Raw genomic sequence first — 22,361 nt, 5'->3', positions numbered from 1 at the left:
TGGTTTGTGGACATTGTTTCAGTTGGTTATCCCTTGGCAGAAGAAATGTTTATCCCTTATGCTAGCTATGTGGCTGATGTTGTGAATTTGTCTGTCTACAGATAGATAATGGGCCTTGTATCTGTGCTGCAATGCCGAACAAGATTACAATTCTGCGTTACAATGATAACCTCAACAAGTTCTGCATTCGCAAGGTGAGTATCACCTCAATGTGCACTACACACAAATAATCAGATGGAATGATAAACACAACATTTTCTGGTTACAGAGGACATTTAATTAACCCTGAAGACAGCTCACAGTGACTAGACATGTACCTAATTTATATTGAACTCTACCTGAAGAAAATCTGTTCCTCCTATCAGTTAATCAGTTGTATTCCCTCACTAGTCCCCTAACGCCCTCCTTCCTCCACCCCTCTATCAGGAGATAGAGACTCTGGAGCCCTGCAGCTGCCTCCACCTGACCAACTACAGCATCATCATCGGCACCAACAAGTTCTATGAGGTTGAGATGAAGCAGTATGTTCTGGAGGGTTAGTGGGATTTTGGGAGATTCTTTTGCTGTACAGTTTCTCACTGGAACTCATGTGTACCAAGAAATGAAATGTTGCCAATCCAAAAGTGCTACATGTAAATTAGCCACTCTACTGCACATTTTAAAGGTTGATGCCACAAAATCATTCCCATGACGTTTCTTTATCTGTGAGAGAGAGCGTGTTGTACTCTGTGTCACCCCTGTAGAGTTCCTGGATAAGAAGGATGTGTCTCTGGCCTCGGCGGTGTTTGCTTCCTCCTGCCACAGCTTCCCCATCTCCATAATGCAGGTCACCAGCACTCTGCAGAAGGAGGAGTACCTGCTCTGCTTCCATGGTGAGATCTGCCTTGACATTTTGCTATTTAAATAAATGTATCTTAACATCTGTGATATTGTATTACCTGTTTTACTGTACATATTGGAAGAAATAGTGTGTTGTATTTCCCACACACAACCTATGTACTGTATATTGCCCACAGAATGATTGTAAAACATTCCAAGGTGCATTCTTCTACACCATTGTTCTGTCGCAGAGTTTGGAGTGTTTGTGGACGCATATGGACGAAGGAGCCGCACCGAAGAGATCAAATGGAGTCGTCTGCCCCTGGCCTTCGGTGTGTATAGAAAAGCTTTGTCTTCATACAGTACATTTCTAACAAAGTGGTATACGTTGTGGTGGATTTGACGCAATATTGTCATGACGTGCTACGAATGTGTGTGTCATGCCTTTTGTAATGTATCCCTTTCCTCTCGGTCTTGCACAGCTTACAGAGAGCCCTACCTGTTTGTGACATATTTGAACTCTTTGGATGTGATCGAGGTTCAGGGACATGCTGCGCTTGGGTAAAGGAAAACAACTGAAATAGAAACTTACACAATAACAACTTGATTATGACAAATGCATCAGTATCCATCTGAGTATGTAACCACAATCAATAAGACAAATTGAGAATAACACATAGTACAATAATGTTCCCTGCCTGATGCTAATTGTTCTATTCATCCATTGTGTTAAATGGCAGACGTTATTGATTTATTTGTCCAGTAGGCCATTAAGCATGATGTTATTACTTCCTCTCAACTCACTGAATTGAATGTTGGGTAGTGTATTTCCAGACTTAATCCTAACCCTGCCTCTCTATGTACCTGTGTGTAGCCCTCCAGTGCTAGCCCACCTGGACATCCCTAACCCCCGTTACCTGGGTCCAGCCATCTCTTCTGGGGCCATCTACCTGGCCTCCTCCTACCAGAACAAGCTGCGGGTCATCTGCTGCAAGGGCAACCTGGTCAGGGAGTCTGGGGAGTTGCAGAGGACCGGCTCTAGCCGCGGGTGAGCTCTCCCTGTCATGTTCTAAACCTTTAGCTAATGGCCCTGTACCATCAACTACTTCTATGGTAAAGGGTAATACTTGCACATACAAGTAAACACTGGGTTATAAGTCTAATGCTAAATGTTGGAAGGGTATACAGTGCCACCTGCTGTTGAGTTTTCATTGCTGATACTTAGCAAAGTTTGGCAGCCAAATATATTTTAGCCATTGTTTCAATTAAAGCCCAAATCTGTAGTCATGGTTTTATCGATCTGAATTTTGTCTCATTTGAGCTGAAACAGCCTATTTGTCTCCATACATTTGTCTTCTGCTCTGGCATCTACAGCAGCCCCAGTAAGAGAGGACCACCTACATACACAGAGCACATCTCCAAGCGTCTGGCCTCGGGTCCTAGCAGCCATGAGGGGCTTCACCGTGAGCCCAGCACACCACACCGCTTCCGGGAGGGCCGAACTGAGTTCCGGCGGGACAAGTCCCCGGCGCGCCCCCTGGACAGAGAGAAGTCCCCAGGCCCCAGACTGGACAGCCGCAGAGAGAGGTCCCCTGGGAGGTTTGACGACCGCCAACGTCTCCACTCCGGCTCTGACCGCCGCACACAGCTCACCCCTGTCAACAAGGTACAGTTACACAGCCACACTAGGAAAATCTCAATTACATCGACTGCCCAATGTTTTTTTATGATCGATTGTAAAGCTGGCACACTCAATAGTGCAGTACTACATATGAGTAGAGTTGATCTTCTGTGACCGAGTTTCTATGGCTATCTATCTCTGTATTTTAGGTGTGGGACCAGTCGTCTGTGTGAGTAACACAAGGAGAGGTTTAGGAGAGAGGAGCTGTGTGACCCTCTGTCCACTCTGCACATGGCTACACCATCTAAGGGTGACCAACTAGAAAACCCATCGCCTGTATATAGTGCAATCTGGATTCATTTGCCAACACACTATTGCACTGGGGAAATGTCCTTTGACAATCTTGTCCTTTCTGATGTGTATTCATTGCTATGGTCCTATGGCAGATAGTTGTTCAACAGAGCAGCATTAGCAGGGAACCCCTGTGGATCTAATGGGTCGAGGATATAAACCTTTATAAGTACTAAAATCAAAGTTGTAAATATTGTTCCAGTTTTTATAGCGAAAAGGGAATAGTAGGCTGGTACAGCCAAGTCTATATTTTTTAAGGACGTGTTTCTAATGATGTTGCAGGGAGAGAAATCTCATCTCAAAATCTCATCTTCATCATCCCAGATGCAATACTGTAATTTTTGCTTTTCTCTGGACGGTCAATCATGCCAACATTTAATCACCCATGTACTGTACAAATAATATGGGTTCCGAGAAGGCAATACTCATGAGCTTTTCACATTGAACTTGAAATTAAGGGCTCTAGTCAATCTGCATCGCAGAAATTCAGCTTTACAGCATGATTGAAATTTATAAGCAATGTTAGTGGTTTAGCGGAGACTGCATTCACGGTAAACGCTGCATGTCGGCTCAATCTGGAATTACCTTTACATTTCTATCATGGAATCTGTAACACTTTAGCTTTAAAGACTGAATAGAGCCCTAACTGTGCAGGATTCCAAATTCATTGTTTCTACATGACCAGTCTTCTTTTTATTAAATGGACTTTGATATCTAATTGCATATGATTGTTTAATAAGTTAGTCTTACCATACTAAATGGACAAAATAAATGTTAAGTATATTTAATACAAGGAACACTTGTAGCCTAAGAAGAATAATACACCTATAAACTTAGTCTTTGATTTGAACCAGCAGGCAGTGGAGCTGGCTGACCATTAGTCTGCTGCCTGCAGCTGCTTATTATGGTACAGATGTCCTGTTCTCACTTCTGTGCAGTGAACGAACTATGAAGTCCAGTAATCTTCAGGGTTCGTCACTATCGCTTCTATTTCAATTGATAAAATATTACATGTCACAGAAGAGCATGAGTCATTTAGAGCAGCAGTTGCTTTTTTTTTAACCTTGATTTTTGGTTTGTGTTTCTGTCATGTAGTCACATGAATTTGTATTCAATAAGTATACATTGTTGCAAGACAACTAAAGGTTTTTGTACGTACATTAAAGATGATTGAGCTACCCTGGCAATGTGTCAAGATATGTACCATACAGCTTACATATTTTCATTTTGCATGAGAAATTATTCTGGCTAGCAAATAACCAATGGAAATAGCCCACTTTATTTTTCTTTATTTCTACATCAATGTAATGCTCTTTAAAGTAAATTCAGCAAAACAAAAATGAACATTCTAAACAAAAAGAGCACTTGTTGTTACAAGAAACTGCTATGTCCTGTTACAGGAAACAGCTACAAAGTCCTCTGCGACCGACGATACATGAGAAGGTTGAAAGTGCTTGTTAAAATAACGGTAAAGGAGGAAAACAAATCAAAAGCACAGTTATCCCTTTATTACACAGGAGGTTGGTGGCAACTTAATTGGGGAGGACGGGCTCATGGTAATAGCTGGAGTGGGAATAGTTTCAAATAGATTAAACACATGGTTTCCATGTATTTGATGCCATTCCATTTGCGCTGGTCGGGCCATTATTATGAGCCGTCTCTCAGCAGACTCCACTGCTTTGTTAAAGGCCTGTATAAGAACTGCTTGGCACCAGTTTCCCTCTGACACACACGCTCGGAAACACTTGCATTTACACCGGATTCCTGGGCCATTGCAGGGATGCCTCCTATGGGGAACTACGTGATGGACAGCTTCTTAAAATCACATGAGGGAAGAGAAATGAAAGCCAAAGAAGATCAAAATAACTCAAAAACCCAACTGGACAAAGTGTAAGGGCTCCTCCAGACAGACAATGTGTAAATCCAACCCCTCCACATACTCCCATCATCATATCCAGCTATGCCCCACAACAGCACCAAAAGAAAAAAACAGGCTCAACCCTCATGGGAGTCCTTCTGTGGGTGACATACTGAATAGAAGACTCATTTTCAGCTTTATTGTTTGATGTATTTCTGTGGCAGTGTCTACTTTAACTGAAATGCTATGCAAAACAACTAATGGTGAAACTGCCCTACAAGCCTCTAGCCTTGCCAGAGTGCAACAGGGACACTAATGGAAGCCAGAAGTAAATGAGTGTCTAAAGGAGCATTACTCTGAAACTAATTTAGCCCTCAATGTTAAACCTCAGTTTGGGAAAGTATGACCAGAAAGACCCACATGGCTTTGAGATCTGAAGCTATGGAGCACTTAGTCCAGCCATTGAAATGTACACAGTATAAGCTATTCAGGAGTCATTGAAAGAGATCAAAAGTCAAGAGTTTGGTCTAAGCCCTCAGATGGTTTTACAAGATGGCTGTCCAAACTATACATGGCTCTTTCACACAGTCTGCTGATCAGGTAGAGAGTTGTGAATAATAACAATTGCTGAAATCCCGTGATTCATTTGTGTCCTGCTAGTACGACAAGTGGCATTATTAATGATTGGCAGTCTTGAAGGATATAATTTGACATCGTATAGGGTTGTATTTGTACATTTAATTCTCGTAAAACTCCAAAATCATTAATAACAAAGGCCAATATTGATGGCGAACATCTGAAAAGCAAATATCAACTACTACAAGCACAGTGAGAATATCTGTGTGCATGTATGAGTGTGTGGAGCTCCTGTCTGTATGGTAGAGGTAGTGTGGTACATGTACTGTATATGAGTGGGGTATGCATGACCGTATGTGAGTGGGAGGTGGGGGTATAGTATTAGGTTGTTGTTTCTGACCACCATTCTGTCAGTGCATGGGAATCTCATCGATTTGGGCCATCTTTTCTCGCGGCCCTTAAGATCCACTACTGATAAACACTGATTATCCTGTGGCAATGTAATTGTCTAAATTTGAGACAGCAATTCAAGAATACAACATCAATAAATAATGAAAACAGGTACTGATCGCAATAAAATGGAAAACCACTGCAGCATCAAAACAGGAACATGCCCCCTTAAAAAAATAAAGATTCCTGTTTCCAACAGGTTGAAATTAGTTTTTTTTCAGCAATCAGCAAAAGATACAAATGAAAAGGTTTATGGTGACTAATTTGGTAAGCCACTAAAAAAGGATTCTTCTATACATCGTTTCTTAAACGCTATATACTTATCTGAATATATTATTTATGTTACAAAAATGTATCTGAGAGGAGTTTATTGAAGAGAGATGAAATAAGTGACTTCTCAATTCAGCAGGAGAAAACCAGCTAAGAGAACAACACTGGATGTTCCACAGAGACACAGTGCTATACATTTCATCCCCTTGTACTATCCAGCACTTCCTCGGTTTATATAGGACATGACGCAATGGTGGGTGAGGATGTTCAAAGGGAAAGATTGTGATGCATGTATGACTCAACTTAATATTTTAGGGCTGTTTCATTATGTTCAAGGAAGTTAGTTACTAAATAAGCAGTCAGTGTTGGGTAATAATTCACCCATCCTGCAGATGAGGACACATTGGTAAATGAGTTCCTGTCATCACAGGAGGACACTGATACAGTAACATGACTAAAGCACATCCCTTAGTGACCCCATGACAACCATTACACCACTTCCTATTAAACCCTGGTTGTGATGGATTGAACGTGATGTCATGTCCACTTCAGTGCCACCATGTGCCAAGTGCCTGCTGGGTAAATTGGGGGGGGGGTCATCCTAATTTGAAGTGATGGGCAGAGTAAGTGAATGCATTTCCACAGCCTCTCCTCGAGCTTATTTAGGTCTCTGAAAACAAGTGACAATGCCAAATTAAATTTATGCCGCGTTCAAAACAACTGGAAACTCGTTAAAAAAACTAGTTCCGACTGGTAAAAATCTATGTGAACAGTCATCCAACTCGGAATTCCAACTTGGGCATTCAGGCCTCTTTCTAGAGCTCTGACTTTCCGACCTGACGATCACTGACATGATTGATCTGAGTTCCCAGTTGTTTTGAACGCGGCATTGGTTCAGAAGCTCTGTCATAATACCAGCTGTCAACATTATCTACACCGTCTACCATTAGTGTGTGGCACCTATTCACGCCAAGAGAGTTGCAAAATGGAACCAGCTATGAGAGGATTCATACTTTGATGCAATTCAAAAACGAACACTTGTTAGATCTCAGTAACTCCCAAATACCCTCACTGCTTAGGGCAGAGTCCTAACTTCAGACACATAACTCAAGTTGAAATTCTGCCCAAGTTCATCCAGGTGTTCCCCAGAAGTCAATGGAAGGTCTTGCCAACACAGTCCAGCCCTATTCTAGACACTAGAAGTGGTTTCTGAAGCACTGGAGCTTCAGAAAAGTCCCTAGGGGATGGATGATGGTACCACTCCTGTAAGAAAACTATAAGTGGGTTTAAAAAAAAATGAACACAAGCCCTCAAGAAGACTTTGCAGCATCATTCGGAGATGACCCTCTCGTGCCCCCCCTGGACAGCAGGACCAGACAGGCTTATCCTTGCTCTATCGCTGCCCCAGTCCTACACCACGTCGACAAACACTACCAGCAGTCCTCTGTGTGTCGTCACACACCCTTCCATCAATCTGTCCATTCCTGTGCATAACCACCATTCAAAGTGCTTAGCATCTAGCAAAAACACCTTGTTCACCTCCTCCACTACATCTGGCATTGCAGACCTATATACATGAAAATCCATATTTTGCAGCAAACACGTACATGGGACATTCTGCAGCTCCTGAGCTCATCAGTAGAGTGCCTGACCGTGTCAGTGGCTAGCTGAGTATTGGCTGGGGGGGCTCGGCCTAGCCCCTCCCAGGGCCCTAGTTGGAGCTGGCTGTGATGGGTTCTTCCAGCTCCAGTTCCATGGGATTGGGAGCTGTATTGATCTGGAGGCTGCCGTAGCAGGTCTTACAAACACGGGTGGGCTCAAACAGCTGCTGGCTTGGCACGGGTATCTTCTGGTCGCAGCAGCTGGCACAGAATACATTCCCACAGTTCCTACAGGGGGAGACAGTGAGACAGCACAGGTTCAGTCTCCATCACAGAGGGGCTGTTTAGTGGATATGAGAGAAAAATCCATGCAGCAATTAAAAGTAAGACCCTTTGATTTAATATGTAGCGCACAATCTTTATACTCATCATAACTTGTTATACTGACACCCCGATAAGAAAACCTGACATGGTCCTGTATGTTTTCAGACTAGTGGCTCAACACTTTGGTCACTGATTAGACATTTCCAGGTGGAAGTATTGGCAAAAGGCCTGAAAACAAAAACTTCCCCTATAGCCACTCACTAAATGCACCCCTTGCACTGCCATGAAAAACAGATGAGTTGTTAATACATATTTGCAGACAACTGCCAGGCATTCTCAGCTTCATGCTCATACCTTCCACATGACCAGACAGGAGATGGCCATCACGGTCATGTGAGAGCCATCTGACTTTAAGGAGAATGCTGCCAACATAAAGTGTCTGAGCGGGGTGGTTTTCCAATAGGTAAGGGGTGGGTTAGGTTAGGATGAAGTCAACCAAAAAGGTGGAGCAATGCAGGATTAGAGGGAAGGTAGGTGAGAGGGGAGAGAGGGGACAGTGAAGCCGTATCTCACCAGACCTCTTGGACAGGCTCCCTGTCACTGTGGAGGAGAGGGTACAGAATGGACAAGAGCAACCATCAGTGTGGCCCAGACCAGACTCACAAACACTGCTCTCATCTAGTCTACACTGCTAATACAGACAACATCTCTCCCTATTACAATCACTCAGATACTGTAGAAACCCTACTTTCCCAGTTCCATGCATAACAAACACTAGACCTCTTTACATAGGCTGCCCCCATTACAGCACAGATACAAAAACGTTCCTTCACTGTGGTCTTGACTGGGTGATACCAGTAGCACATACTATGAAAAGGTCGGTCTTGAATGGCCTTGATTTAAACTGCGCATTCAAACAATCTCTACATTTCACTAGAAGTTTGCAATCAGCCCTAAACAGTTTTGCAAACGTCACAAATAGCCCAAATGTTAACATATTGCCAACAAGCTAATTGTCATGTAAGGCCTTTACACCTGGGCTCAAACACAAGGCGCCTTGTAAAAGCTCCAGTTGGCATAACATGGAAGAAACTAAAATGCTCTGTTTGTAGGCTACAATGTGGCATTGTGAGCATTCTGTTGGACAGGGACCAAAATGGTGCTGGTAAACTAATTTGCTGACTATGGCTTAACCAAAAGGTACAGACAGCTTATAGATATGCAGCTTTTGGAGCACCGTGGAAATCTAAATAGCAGTGGCAACATGTTGAAGCTGTCCCACATTGGCCCAGAGTACCAGGGAAGTAGAAAGGATAACAATATGAGGAAATGAGAAAACCAAAAGAGGCAATGCAGACACTACAGCACCTGCATGGCAGATCTGTCCCATTCATAAGCACATCCACAACATCCATGAAGAAAACTAAATGTTTGTCTTCTCTCACAAAATGGTCATGATAAATGATAATGAAAATTGTCATTCTATTACAGATGTCTGCGGGCATAAGGCTAATCACAAAGCAAAAAAAGACCCAAACAGAACAGCAGCAGGATCTCAGGGGGAAGGAATAAAAAAAATGAGTAGAAAACTGATATCAACAAGCTTGAACTGAGGCAGTGTCTCCTGAGTTAAGTCTCATCACATCAGAAGTGATAGCAGTGTGTCTAAGTGCAGCCAAGGCCCGGTTCAAACCATAGCAAGGACAAAAGCCTGTGGTTGGTTACCTGCAGTGATGCTTCCTGGTGGCGAGCCAGAACCTACTCTCACACCCGTAGCACTGGGCTGCCAAGTGGTCCGGGTACCAGCGGGTCACCTGCAACAGGCAGCCAAATGGCAGTTCTCAGCTAGCATCTTAAGGTCAGCCAAACTTTATCTGTGAACTCCCAGTCTCTACAGCCACTATAGTCCATCATTCATCTTCCACCCCTCCTCCAGGTCCCCTATTGTAGCATCCCATTCTGCCAGGCAGCTTACCTCAGTGTCATTCTTGTCCACCTGCTCCCAGCTAGCCTCGGAAAAGAGCTCTGTGCTGCAGCGGGACAGGCAGCTAGCATCCAGGTTATACTCAGAGTCTGTCATTGAGGTCTGAGTGGGAGGGAATGAGATAACAGAAACTCAGTATCTTTGGAATTTCACATCTGACTAAATATTAACAATTAAAGTGGTTCTCCCCTCAAATGTCTAGTTCCAGCACTGTCAGTCTGATCAAATCATTTTTGAAAATCCTCACTCAAATCACTTAGTCACAGCTCTTAACTGCCAAGTCGTCTCTCTGCAGGACGAGGCCGGGTCTTACCACTTCGTCTCCCAGATCTCCGTTGATCCTGAGGGACGCTGCGTGGTGATGGCTCTCCAGGCGGCTCCACAGCTCCTGCACCTGCTTCTTCAGCATCTCCACCTCCATCTGGTGGCCTGCCTCGATCTGCCTCAACCGCTGCTGGATGGCGTCCGTGTGGAGCGTCAGCCCGTCATCGTCCAGGTGACTGCGGGCCGGCTGCTCAGGGCTGGGTGTGGCGGCAGGGCGCCCCAGTAGGGCATGGAGGCAGCGGTGCTGGGAGCAGCTGCCCCGGCGGTGGTGGGTCAGGGAGCTGCAGGAGGCCAGGGATACCTGGCGGCTCAGTGGGGCCCGCTCCCCATTCACTTTGGCCCAGTGAGGGCCACTGCAGGGCTCCCCCTCCAAGCTCTCGCCATTACACGGTCCCTCCCTGCTGGGATCAGCACTCAAAGACTGGAAGGCACTGACGGAGGGCCGCTTGTGTCCTCCATTTGAAGTCCTGGGTGCCCCCTGCTCTGGCTCTGCCTCCCCGTTCACTCTCCTGTGGCAGGGGGGTTGACTCCTACCTTCAGAGCAGGGCTGGGGGCCTGCACAGATGGGTACCTGCCCTGGGGCCTCTGGCCTGGTGCAGGCCTCTTCAGTCAGAGTCTCTGTTGAGCTCTCCATGAGGGAGGCCCTCTTGTCAGCCTGCACCAGGACCTCTGAGAGATGTCTGCTGGACTTCAGCTCTGGTGGAAGGTGATTCTCAGCAGCCACTGGTGTCCTCTCTCCAAAGCCATTGATCATAGTTCTAAGGGCAGCGTGGGCTGGGCTGGGGGTGCTGGTGCTAGGGTTGTGGTCTGGCTCCTCCTGGGCAGTATGGTTCTCCAGAACATGCTTCACCAGCACTTCTTCCTGCTTCTCTACCACCTCCTGCTCCTCTGGAACGTCCACCTCCTGCTCCTCTGGAACGTCCACCTCCTGCTCCTCTGGAACGTCCACCTCCTGCTCCTCTGGAACGTCCACCTCCTGCTCCTCTGGAACGTCCAGCTCCTGCTCCTCTGGAACGTCCAGCTCCTGCTCCTCTGGAACGTCTGTGGAACTGCCTGGAGAGACACTAGACTCCTCCTCAGGTTCATCTGTGCCCTTCTCTGGGTGATGCCCATTAGTGATAGTAGCCTCCGTCTGATTCTCAGCCCCATTGATGTTACTTTGTTTATCAGCCTTACCATCACTGGTGCTGGCCTCTTTCTCCGTCTCTCTTCCATTAACATTAGCATCAAATAGAGTTTGAGCCACGGCAATAGGAGGAGCAGCAACGTTAGCTTCTCTCTGAGTATCGGCACCAACCTCCTCCTTTGTTGCTTCCTGGAGAATGTTCTCCATCTGTCCCTCTGCCACAGCCAGCTCAATGGAGAGCTCAAGCTCTTCTCCTGTTGCTAACAACCCCTTGGAGGCTCTGTCTCTGAGCTCAATCTGCCCTCCTTCAGGGCTGTCTTCCGGCTCAGAGTCGGCCGTGCCTGCCTGAGGCCCTGCTGCTCCAGGCTGGCCGTTAGCACGCCCTTCCTGAGCTCCCCCTCCGTCAGGCCCCATAGCGATGTTGAGCTCCAGAGAGCGCCGGTGGTCCTGCCACTTCTCATTCAGGTTTGGGTCACTGGAGCGCCGGTTGGGGGCAAGCGAGCTCCCCAGCTCACATGCGCTGGGCAAGTTATCGAAGGAACGGGTCTTCGGACGTCTGTCGAGGGAGGAAAGAGATTAATTGAGTTGATTAGCACATGGAATTTTTTTTGCCTTTAATCCCTAAACAATGGCTCTGTATCATTGAGGCCTCATGATTGAAGTGGAGGCTGTGTATATAATCAGATAATCATATTATAGTGTTCAGGATTAAGACATGCATGTCCACAAATGGAAAATATGGAGCGAAGCATAGCTCAAGTGATTGAGAAGACTATGTTAAATTTGTGTTGTAATCAAATGTATCCCCATAACCTATTGATCAAGGAAAAGTTAATCTTGGAGGAAAAAAAAATGGAACGGATTCAGCACTGTTTTTGAAACACGTCCACAGTTATCGTCAATAACAAATGGCTACAAAAATACTTTGAGGTATGTTGTTGTAAACTGCCTCAACCAACTTATTTATCTTTTCAAGACACTGATAAAGTCATGAGAGATTAAATAAGCAGAGGATAACACTATTTGCATCTCCCAGACTGATCATTGTGTGAGTGAAAGCAATTAGGCATCTGAGCTGGTTATAGAGCAGGTTACAGAGCGAGGTCCCTCTGGCTGTGGTGCCCGAAACCTGGGTCTATCTTACATCAGAGGGAGCAGAGTGGCAGGCTCACCTGCCCAGGGGAGTGTCCTCAGGGTTGGCACCTGGCACAGGATAGGGTGCACACGACTCGTCAGAGGGCGTGGTGGGGGAGGAGCTGGGAAGGTAGACTGCCGTCCACAGCATCAGGTTACGTACATGACACACTGGGTGGAGCACCTACAACAACAGACCCAACTTTAGATATAGGAATATGCAGGGGGTTGAACATAAATATTAATGTATGTGATGGGCAAAATATTCACACTTGAGCAAGCAAGGCAAGACAGTACCATGTCAACAAAGTGGCCACAAAAACAGTTTTAAATAGATATGACATTGTTTGTGTAATAAATTAAAGTTTAGTTCTAGGACCATGAACGTTTAAAGTAAACAAAAATAATAAATTATAGCACTCTGGGGCATCCCCTAGAAGTACCCCCCCCCCATTGTATAAAAGGCATGGAGGAATGTTCCAATATAAAGGGGTGAGCAAACAGAGAGCAGACATACAGTCTCGGAGTGGGAGGAGTAGAGCATGTTCCTCAAGGCGCGGTTGGCTGGTCGCAGCAGTGACCACACGGAACAGGTCCTCTCCCGAACCTGACGGTCCTCCCTCTCCTTCCCACTGTTGCACAGGAAGGTGCCAAACAGACACGAGTAGGAATGCTGCACCATCTTCACCTGCACAGACAAACACAGGACCAGAAACACACAAACATGTCGGAGCATGCTCAAATCTCAGGTATGATAATGATAGTGAGTAAAAAATGCCATGCATCTCGGAGCCTAAAATATTACAAAACACTCCAGGGTAATTACAGATCAGCTAGATAAAAACAGTAACTCAAACCAACAACATTTGACTGTCATTCATACTAATCCAAATATACACATTTGAGTTGCATCCAATTCCTGACTAAGTGAGTTTGATTCCATCCTATTCAGGTCTATGGTCATCCTCCTTACCAGGAAGGCCTCATTGAACTCAAAGGAGCATGGGAACTGCCTTTGGAGCTGGTGAACACAGTCCAGCCACTGCAGGAAGACCGGGCAGCGCTCGTTCAGGTCCTCTGAGTTCTCTCCGTGGCCACAGCGGTCAGCAAACTTATGGCCAAAGTCCAGCCACTCAGTCTCCACCAGCACCTGGAAACCCTGTAGAAAAATCATATCAACAGCAAGAGATACATTTCAGTCAAAATGGATGTTATACTTTAAGAGGGGCGCACATGCATTTATTCCAGCCATCTAAAATGTGCCCCTGTTTATGTCTAATTGTTAATCAACCTAAAAATGTTCCAATACAGCGATCAACGGGGCCCAATGATCGTCCCAGCCAGCCTACCTCAATGGTGCGGTAGTATGGGTCCAACAAGAGCTTGGACAGGGCAGCGATCTGGGGCGTGCGGTCCCATCCGTCAGAACAGTGCACCAGAACAGGTCTGTGGTCGCGGTCCACAGCGTTCAACACCAGCAGGGCAGCCTTCAGCAGCAGAGACAGATGCTGCAGCCACTTGGTGCTCTCCAGAGCAGACAGCCAGCTACAGAGGGAGAGCCAGTTAAGCTGTAGTGTACACAAACTACTCCCATACACTCAGTCACACCAAGTACTGACTTATAAACACAACAGCTCATCTTAGATAAAGACAAACCAAAGACCTCTAAATGTGACGAGCAAGAGGCTCTTAAATATGTATGTTTAATATGTCTGTTTAATTGAATTTGACCATAGTTATGAAAAGGGCTTACTATTATTGAGTCTGAGTACTTTCAACAACATACTCTTGGTTCAAGGGAGACATTTTGATTCAATTACAAATGGCAGAGTGGAATGTGAAAGTTCAGATGTGGGCTGGGCCGGGTTCCTAAACCAGAACCAGATGTGTGGGCAAGGCTAAAACCCAACTGGGGTTAGTACAGTTACTAAGCCACCATGGCAACAAACTGGAGTGGAGTAGGTGGTCTCTGCTTTTGTAAATCATCTTGGATTGTGAGCCTAGTCGGAATGGACCTCCACTGCAGTGCTAGAGGCACAACTCACTTGGCCGGGTCTGGCATCTGGGTGCAGAGGAAGCGCAGGGACTGGAAACTCTTGCGGATGGAGTGAATGTTGGCCATGCCCATGAACACCACCTCACAGTTGGGGTAGTACTCTGTATGGAGGAGGAGATGAGTCAGTTTGTGACAAATTAACATATCATTAATACCAAAACAACTACTCTAGGGCAGAAAAATAACAGTACAGATTGCGAGTTTGTACAGTTTTTCTGTTGACATTAAGTTGACAATAACATGCTTCCATGCAAACCCATTGACCTCAGTCTCCTGGATCCACTGGCCCAGAGATGAGCCATCTTACCTGGGCATTCACAGCCCCCTCCCTTGGCCCTGTTGGCCACAGCGGCTGCATAGGACCTGGCATCCAGGATCAGCAGCTTTTGTGGCTGGATGGCCAGCGTCTCTACCTCCGAGCTGTTCGTCAGGGACGATTCTGAAACACGAAGAGACACCACCGGAATTAAATCTCTGCATAGGTGATGACAGTCAGTATTATCAAATAAAAGCGGTAATAAATGTCTAAGAGGGACCAGCACAAGTCCTGACAGGCCCACATTGCACAACCATGTGTCTGCAGCAAAGCCACACAAACAGATGGGAAGGTGCTGCTTCAGCACTCTGTGTGTACGGTATGGGTGTGAGAATGTGTGCATGTTTGTGTGTTGTGGACTGACCGAAGTCAGTGTCCACGAGGTCATTGGTGCCGATGATGCCATTGGTTCCATTGATGTAGGATCCGTTTGCCAGGTGTTTGCGGGAGCTGCAGTCCACAGCACAGGCCCTGGCGATGGACTGGACCAGGTGCTCGTCGTCTGCATTCCTCCAGCCCCACCAACTGACCTCCGGCTGGCCGCAGCGGGCGATCACAGCCCCAGTGCTCTGGTGCCTGGAGGAAAGGCATGGGACAGTCAGGAGAACAGACTGCACTGTGTGGTAAAACAACATGGAGCAACTCTGATCCATTTGGCATCTGGAGTCAATAACAAGGAAAAGGATTGAGTCCAAAAAAACATACATATGCAAAGATGGAAGCCTCCCTACTCATGAAACACACCTCGGGGTGAAAGGAGTTGTCCTCGCTTTGCATTGTATTCACAGATAACCTATCCCTGTTCTCTCTCACTGACTAACAACGCTACACAAAGACAGAAAGCCCCACCTGAACACAACGGCCGGGAACCTCTTCCAGGAGCGGAAGGCTGCCACGTTCTCCAGCTCCTTGTCTGTGATCCAGGCTGGCACCAGGAGCTGCTGCGGATAGCTGGAGCACAGCCTGGCAATGCCAAGGGAGAGAGGGGGGCAGGGGTTAGAACAGGAGGAGAGGAGGAGAGGGGTTAGAACAGGCAGAGAGGGGTTAGAACAGGAGGAGAGGGGTTAGAACAGGAGGAGAGGGGGGCAGGGGTTAGAACAGGCAGAGAGGGGGGCAGGGGTTAGAACAGGCGGAGAGGGGGGCAGGGGTTAGAACAGGCGGAGAGGGGGGCAGGGGTTAGAACAGGCGGAGAGGGGGGCAGGGGTTAGAACAGGCGGAGAGGGGGGCAGGGGTTAGAACAGGCGGAGAGGGGGGCAGGGGTTAGAACAGGCGGAGAGGGGGGCAGGGGTTAGAACAGGCGGAGAGGGGGGCAGGGGTTAGAACAGGCGGAGAGGGGGGCAGGGGTTAGAACAGGCGGAGAGGGGGGCAGGGGTTAGAACAGGCGGAGAGGGGGGCAGGGGTTAGAACAGGCGGAGAGGGGGGCAGGGGTTAGAACAGGCGGAGAGGGGGGCAGGGGTTAGAACAGGCGGAGAGGGGGGCAGGGGTTAGAACAGGCGGAGAGGGGGGCAGGGGTTAGAACAGGCGGAGAGGGGGGCAGGGGTTAGAACAGGCGGAGAGGGGGGCAGGGGTTAGAACAGGCGGAGAGGGGGGCAGGGGTTAGAACAGGCGGAGAGGGGGGCAGGGGTTAGAACAGGCGGAGAGGGGGGCAGGGGTTAGAACAGGCGGAGAGGGGGGCAGGGGTTAGAACAGGCGGAGAGGGGGGCAGGGGTTAGAACAGGCGGAGAGGGGGGCAGGGGTTAGAACAGGCGGAGAGGGGGGCAGGGGTTAGAACAGGCGGAGAGGGGGCAGGGGTTAGAACAGGCGGAGAGGGAGGCAGGGGTTAGAACAGGCGGAGAGGGGGGCAGGGGTTAGAACAGGAGGAGAGGGGGGCACAGGCTGAGTGATGCCTCTAAAAAGTCCCTATTCCTGGACACCTAATCCTGGACAAGGTCCTTATCTACAGGAGGCACCTCACCAGTGGAGGACAACAGTACAACCAGCCTCTGTATCAGACACACAGAGCAGTGTGTGCAGCAGGGTGACAGCAGACAGTTATCATGGCACTACCCTGGGAGGCCTGGTATTCAGATCAGCCCTGTAGGATGCAGGCTGTCAGCTGCTCATACCTGAACTTGCTGTTGATGTCAGATATTCTCCAGGCGTTTTGAGTGTCAAAGCCCATCCTCTCCACCTCATTCTTGAACCAGGAGGTCACATGCTCTCCTAACAGAGCACACAGGGACACATGAGGAGAGATGAGATTAGCCAAAATGACGGGAAGGATCTGAGTAGAGGTTGTCTGAGGACACCGGTGTCCTGGTCTATGTACCTGGCCTGCACAGCTCCCCGTGCTGCTCCTTCTCCCCGGCATACACGTCCACACACCAGGCATGGAAGGGGAAGGAGAAGAGGTCCTCCAAGCAAGACGGAGGGCGGACCGCAGCGTTCAGCCGCTTCAGCCACTCCTGACACTGCTCTAAGGTGGAGAATTGACACCTGGGAGACAAGCAGCACAATCATACATACTAACTTATAGGCCTAAACCAAGACATGAACATCAGCAAAAATGTTGCACGCAATATGCATGTGTGTATTGTTTCAGTTGGTCCTCCTACCTGACGACCTTACAGTCCTTGCAGGTGACATGGAGCTGGAACATGTCACGACACTCCACAGTCTCTATGAGCTGCAGAGGGACCTGGTGAGAGAATAAACACAGACACAGGAACACAACAGTCACACTCTGGTGTACCACAATCTCCAGACCAGCAAGCTGACTTTCTCTTGCACAAACAAATAAGCTAGTTTCAGGCTCTAGGCCTACATGTGCTCTACAGTCACACAAGGGGACATCCTAAAGTAAGAGCAGAAGTCACAAGCACATGCAGTAAATGCTTGTGCAATATCACCACCAACAAAATGCTTACATTTCAAAACAAGTTAGTAGGCTAGTTAAATGTTTCACGTTAAGTGTGATAATGCCGATCATGCCAGGAGAACTAAAGGCTACACTGCTGTCACCTTGAAAATCTGAGCACATAATACTCCTTCACAGCTGCAAACTAGCTGCATTAGATGTCAAATAGCATTTCCCAGGCAAAGGTTGCCATTTTCACATCTCCTTTAGCACCGCCTTCCGATTTGATGTGCTTCCCTCGTGTACTGATTCAGTACGTAAAACTGCTGGATCAATGTGCAGTAAATGTTCATCTGCAGCCCTATCGCCTCATATTTACTGTCTATTAAACCCTCATCTGATCTAGGCAAATACCACCAAAACGACAGTATTATACTGAAGAGATCCAACATGTAGCTTCGTGGGCAACTCAACCAAATTCACATAAAAATGTAAGTTATAGATCTAGCCTGATAATTGGTAGATCCGTTCTAAGCTTTCTCAATCACACCTACAGTCGTGGCCAAAAGTTTTCCACAAACTGTGCTGATTCAGTGTCTTTAGATATTGTCAGATGTTACTATGGCATACTGAAGTATAATTACAAGCATTTCACAAGTGTCATAGGCTTTTATTGACAATTACACAAAGTTGATGCAAAGACTCAATATTTGCAGTGTTGACCATTCTTATTCAAGACCTCTGCAATCCACCCTGGCATGCTGTCAATTAACTTCTGGGCCACATCCTGACTGATGACAGCCCATTCTCGCATAATCAATGCTTGGAGCTTGTCAGAATTTGTGGGTTGTTTGTTTGTCCACCCGTCTCTTGAGGATTGACCACAAGTTCTCAATGGGATTAAGGACCCAAAACATCAATGTTTTGTTCCCCGAGCCACCTAGTTATCACTTTTGCCTTATGGCAAGGTGCTCCATGCTGGAAAAGGCATTGTTCGTCACCAAATTGTTCCTGGATGGTTAGGAGAAGTTGCTCTCGGAGGATGTGTTGGTACCATTCTTTATTCATGGCTGTGTTCTTAGGAAAAATTGTGAGTGAGCCCACTCCCTTGGCTGACATGCAACCCTCACCTTGTCTTCTCCGGACAAGCTTTTTTCCGGATGCCCCAAACAATCGGAAAGGGGATTCATCAGAGAAAATGACTTTACCCCAGTCCTCAGCAGTCCAATCCCTGTGTACCTTTTGCAGAATATCAGTCTGTCCCTGATGTTTTTCCTGGAGAGAATTGGCTTCTTTGCTGCACTTCTTGACACCAGGCCATCCTCCAAAGGTCTTCACCTCACTGTGCGTGCAGATGCACTCACACCTGCCTGCTGCCATTCCCGAGCAAGCTCTGTACTGGTGGTGCCCCGATCCCGCAGCTGAATCAACTTTCGGAGACGCTCCTGGCGCTCGCTGGACTTTCTTCGGCGCCCTGAAGCCATCTTCACAACAATTGAACCGCTCTCCTTGAAGTTCTTGGTGATCAGATAAATGGTTGATTTAGGTGCAATCTTATTGGCAGCAATATTCTTGCCTGTGAAGCTTTTTTTGTGCAAGGCAATGATGACGGCACATGTTTCCTTGCAGGTAACCATGATTGACAGAGGACGAACAATGATTCCAAGCACCACGCTCCTTTTGAAGCTTCCAGTCTGTTATTCGAACTCAATTAGCATGACAGAGTGATCTCCAGCCTTGTCCTCGTCAACACTCACACCTGTGTTAACGAGAGAATCACTGACGTGAGGTTAGCTGGTCCTTTTGTGGCAGAGCTGAAATGCAGTGGAAATGTTTTTGGGGGATTCAGTTAATTTGCATGGCAAAGAGTGACTTTGCAGTTAATTGCAATTCATTTGATCACTCTTCATAACATTCTGAAGTATATGCAAATTGCCACCATACAAACTGAGGCAGCAGACTTTTTGAAAATTAATATTTGTGTCATTCTCAGAACTTTTGGCCACGACTGTACAGCGTCCTTGTGCAAAATAGTACGCAGCATCATCTGGATATGTATGCAAAAAAAGTTCAACATTCACCTTCTGCTATTTCTGTCAAGCCGTCTAAGCGTACAATTTGATGCATACGTTCGATTTATCCAATGTAGTCACCACATAGAACGCACTGCAACTGCCTCTGCAACGCAATGCTGCAAGACAAACACAGCGTTCCATTGGACCAAAACACAATGACGCTGTAGGTGTGATCGAGGAGTGAGTTTAGCTTTTGTGTCTTTTTACTTTCAGTTTTGTACAACAGCTTCAAACAGCTGAAAATAATATTATTTTGGGTTATTGAAAAAATAAATGTCACAGTGGTTTAGATCATACGATCATCCTCAACACCTCTCAAACTCAACTTTGGACCTCGAAACCAGTCCCACTGCTTTTCCCCCCCCAGGGACTGATTAAGACCTGAAACACCAGGTGGGTGCAATTAATTATCAGGTAGATCAGAAAAACAGCAGCATCTGGACGTCGTAAGAGTTAAATATCCTTACTTTACACTATACATTGCTTGTTTGGTCACAAACTGAAATTAGGCAAACATTATAGAATTTTAGCAACCAGGAAATGGAAGGGCAAAGTTTCACCCAAAAGCACATTTTCTGCTCTGCAGTGACTCAGAGGTGAGTGCAGCGAATGCTGTTTTTACAATTCCAACACGGTCCAATGCCATGCAGAATGGACAGGCGGTCAGTGTTCAACAGGTTCACACACACAGTTGCCATGTCATTATCCATCCCAGCCCAGTCTGTGAGCAGGGCAACACGCTGTGCATGCAGGGGCTGCTGGGTACTTACTGACACCTCACAACAACTGTCACTCTGTTGTTCAAAACAAAACAGGAGAGACAATAAAGACAAGGGAAACAGAGTTAAAGCTGTGTCTGTTCTGCTGCTATTTCCTGGCCACACATTCCTTACGCTCGGTTATAATTCCTGCTCTCTAATCTACATCTGACCACACAATGAATTCCTTGGATGCTTGTTAACGGCCTGCCTCACTGTGCGCTCTCGCTCTCTCTCCATCCTCTCTTTATGTGAGTGGTGAACCACAGCCATGTGATGCAAACGCTTTACCATCCAATCCAAATGTGTGAAGAGAACACACTCTGTTTTATTAAACATAGTGAGATTCAGCTCCAATATAACTAGACTGACGGCAGAAATGGGAGGGGAAAAAGAAAGAAAAAAAAAACAAACAGGTGAGGTAGCTGGTAAGAACTGGAACATTTTAACACAGGTGATTGAGCAAAAACGTCCCTGTATATGTAAAAACATGCCAATCCAAAAGGCGCAGAACCTGCACAACAATGATGTTGATCACTACGGTACTATACTACTACAGTGAGAGGAAGTGAAGCAGTGTCATTTGTTTGTAAATTGGAGGAATGTTCTATACTACGAACAGTGTAATAATGAGATGTCAATTTCTAAGAATAACCACACATTGGTAACAAAGACAGTCTTTATATAACACGGCAAAGGGGGGAGAGGGCGGAAGTGTTGTGCATCCCTGATGGGATCTTTGCAACCATGGCAACGGCAAGTGGAAAGAGAAAAGCAAAACTACTGAGAATGCCCTCTCCAGACTGCCTGCCTTGTTACCACAACAGTAGTGGCACACTGTCACTGGACCCAGCACACAGTCTCCATTCATAAAAAGTCAAGGTGCACAGAGACTGGAGACAATAGGGTTTCACTTTACTGACCAGCTGTAGAGTTTCTTCAGACACTTAGGCACTGTCTGTGAAATTAAAGTGTGTGTTAGAGCTGGGTGATAAACTGTGTGCTATCAAGTCCCAAGCCTTCACTTAGTTAGTCGGCAGTACTTACATTTACGATGGACTCTTTGAACTTGATGTGGAGGCGGTAGCTGGACATGGCGATGATTGCATCCTCCGCTCTCCCCACGTACTTTGTGAACTCCCCATGCAGCTCGGGAAAGGGCACCTGGCACCACAGGAGGGAAGTTATCAAAGAGCACAGAACCTTATCACTTGTAAAGGTGCCATATAAATGCACACCTACATACATACTTCTAAATTACCATTACAAACACATGTAGAAGAATGACTTTGCGATAACTGTACAGGCATGACTTGGCATTGTGCTAACCAGCTCCGGCAATTAGTGTTCTCACCTGCAGGCTCCCCTCCTCCAGGACTGGGGGCTTCTTGGGGAAGATCTGATTGGCCTGGATACATTCCATGCTCTGCGGCCCCTCCTCCTCCTGCCAATCAGAAAATATGTTGTTGATTATGTGGAATGTCCGTTGTCTTGTAAAATAACTCAATAGGCCACTACTATCCCCATTCACTGGTTACAACCAGCATCGACTGTAGCCATTCTCCAACCACTCCCACATTTAACCATACCTCTGACAGTAACTTAATTGAATAGGCTTTCACAAACAGCCAATGATGAAGCCAAATGTAATCAGAGGAGTGTTGATACTAAAACCAACTATAAATAGGTGTGGGGTCTTAAATCATCCCTGTGCAATCTCTCAATCCACCACACACACACACACACACACACACACACACCAGGCCCAAGTCCCCTGCGAAGAGTACCTCACCCTTGGCTGACAGCCTGGCATGGTACTAAAGTTTGTCTGTGTAACCCAGTTCAGAGCCAGAAACAGATACCGGCTACAGAGCACACTACG

The 22,361-nt window shown here is 46.7% G+C and overlaps 2 protein-coding genes across 8 annotated transcripts in view; one reads left to right on the top strand and one right to left on the bottom strand.

The window, feature by feature from the left end:
- LOC109878325 (citron Rho-interacting kinase) overlaps positions 1-4,784 on the top strand; it is a 119,281-nt gene extending 114,497 nt beyond the window's left edge. The window contains exons 32-39 of the mRNA XM_031819239.1: positions 102-194; positions 427-535; positions 744-872; positions 1,071-1,151; positions 1,302-1,380; positions 1,694-1,867; positions 2,194-2,485; positions 2,650-4,784. Of these exons, the coding sequence (XP_031675099.1) occupies positions 102-194; positions 427-535; positions 744-872; positions 1,071-1,151; positions 1,302-1,380; positions 1,694-1,867; positions 2,194-2,485; positions 2,650-2,673 (981 nt within the window). The 3' untranslated portion in view covers positions 2,674-4,784. The remainder of the gene's footprint in view (positions 1-101; positions 195-426; positions 536-743; positions 873-1,070; positions 1,152-1,301; positions 1,381-1,693; positions 1,868-2,193; positions 2,486-2,649) is intronic.
- Positions 4,068-22,361, bottom strand: part of LOC109878277 (myotubularin-related protein 3-like) — a 30,547-nt gene continuing 12,253 nt past the window's right edge. For 2 of the 7 annotated variants that reach the window (XM_020470523.2, XM_020470538.2), the window contains 19 exons: positions 21,834-21,923; positions 21,527-21,643; positions 20,492-20,515; positions 17,405-17,487; positions 17,119-17,285; positions 16,916-17,012; positions 15,660-15,773; positions 15,175-15,386; positions 14,802-14,933; positions 14,484-14,595; positions 13,788-13,983; positions 13,412-13,597; positions 12,956-13,126; positions 12,477-12,622; positions 10,168-11,860; positions 9,846-9,956; positions 9,596-9,684; positions 8,444-8,470; positions 4,068-7,834 (listed from right to left, as the gene is read on the bottom strand). In XM_020470523.2, the coding sequence (XP_020326112.1) occupies positions 7,657-7,834; positions 8,444-8,470; positions 9,596-9,684; positions 9,846-9,956; positions 10,168-11,860; positions 12,477-12,622; positions 12,956-13,126; positions 13,412-13,597; positions 13,788-13,983; positions 14,484-14,595; positions 14,802-14,933; positions 15,175-15,386; positions 15,660-15,773; positions 16,916-17,012; positions 17,119-17,285; positions 17,405-17,487; positions 20,492-20,515; positions 21,527-21,643; positions 21,834-21,923 (3,945 nt within the window). In that variant the 3' untranslated portion in view covers positions 4,068-7,656. The remainder of the gene's footprint in view (positions 7,835-8,443; positions 8,471-9,595; positions 9,685-9,845; positions 9,957-10,167; positions 11,861-12,476; positions 12,623-12,955; positions 13,127-13,411; positions 13,598-13,787; positions 13,984-14,483; positions 14,596-14,801; positions 14,934-15,174; positions 15,387-15,659; positions 15,774-16,915; positions 17,013-17,118; positions 17,286-17,404; positions 17,488-20,491; positions 20,516-21,526; positions 21,644-21,833; positions 21,924-22,361) is intronic. The other 5 variants (XM_020470553.2, XM_020470544.2, XM_020470530.2 and 2 more) reach the window with 5 other exon arrangements.

This window comes from Oncorhynchus kisutch, linkage group LG3 (genome assembly GCF_002021735.2).
Source record: "Oncorhynchus kisutch isolate 150728-3 linkage group LG3, Okis_V2, whole genome shotgun sequence".
Lineage (NCBI taxonomy): Eukaryota > Metazoa > Chordata > Actinopteri > Salmoniformes > Salmonidae > Oncorhynchus > Oncorhynchus kisutch.
This window is presented reverse-complemented; position numbering and strand designations above follow the sequence as displayed.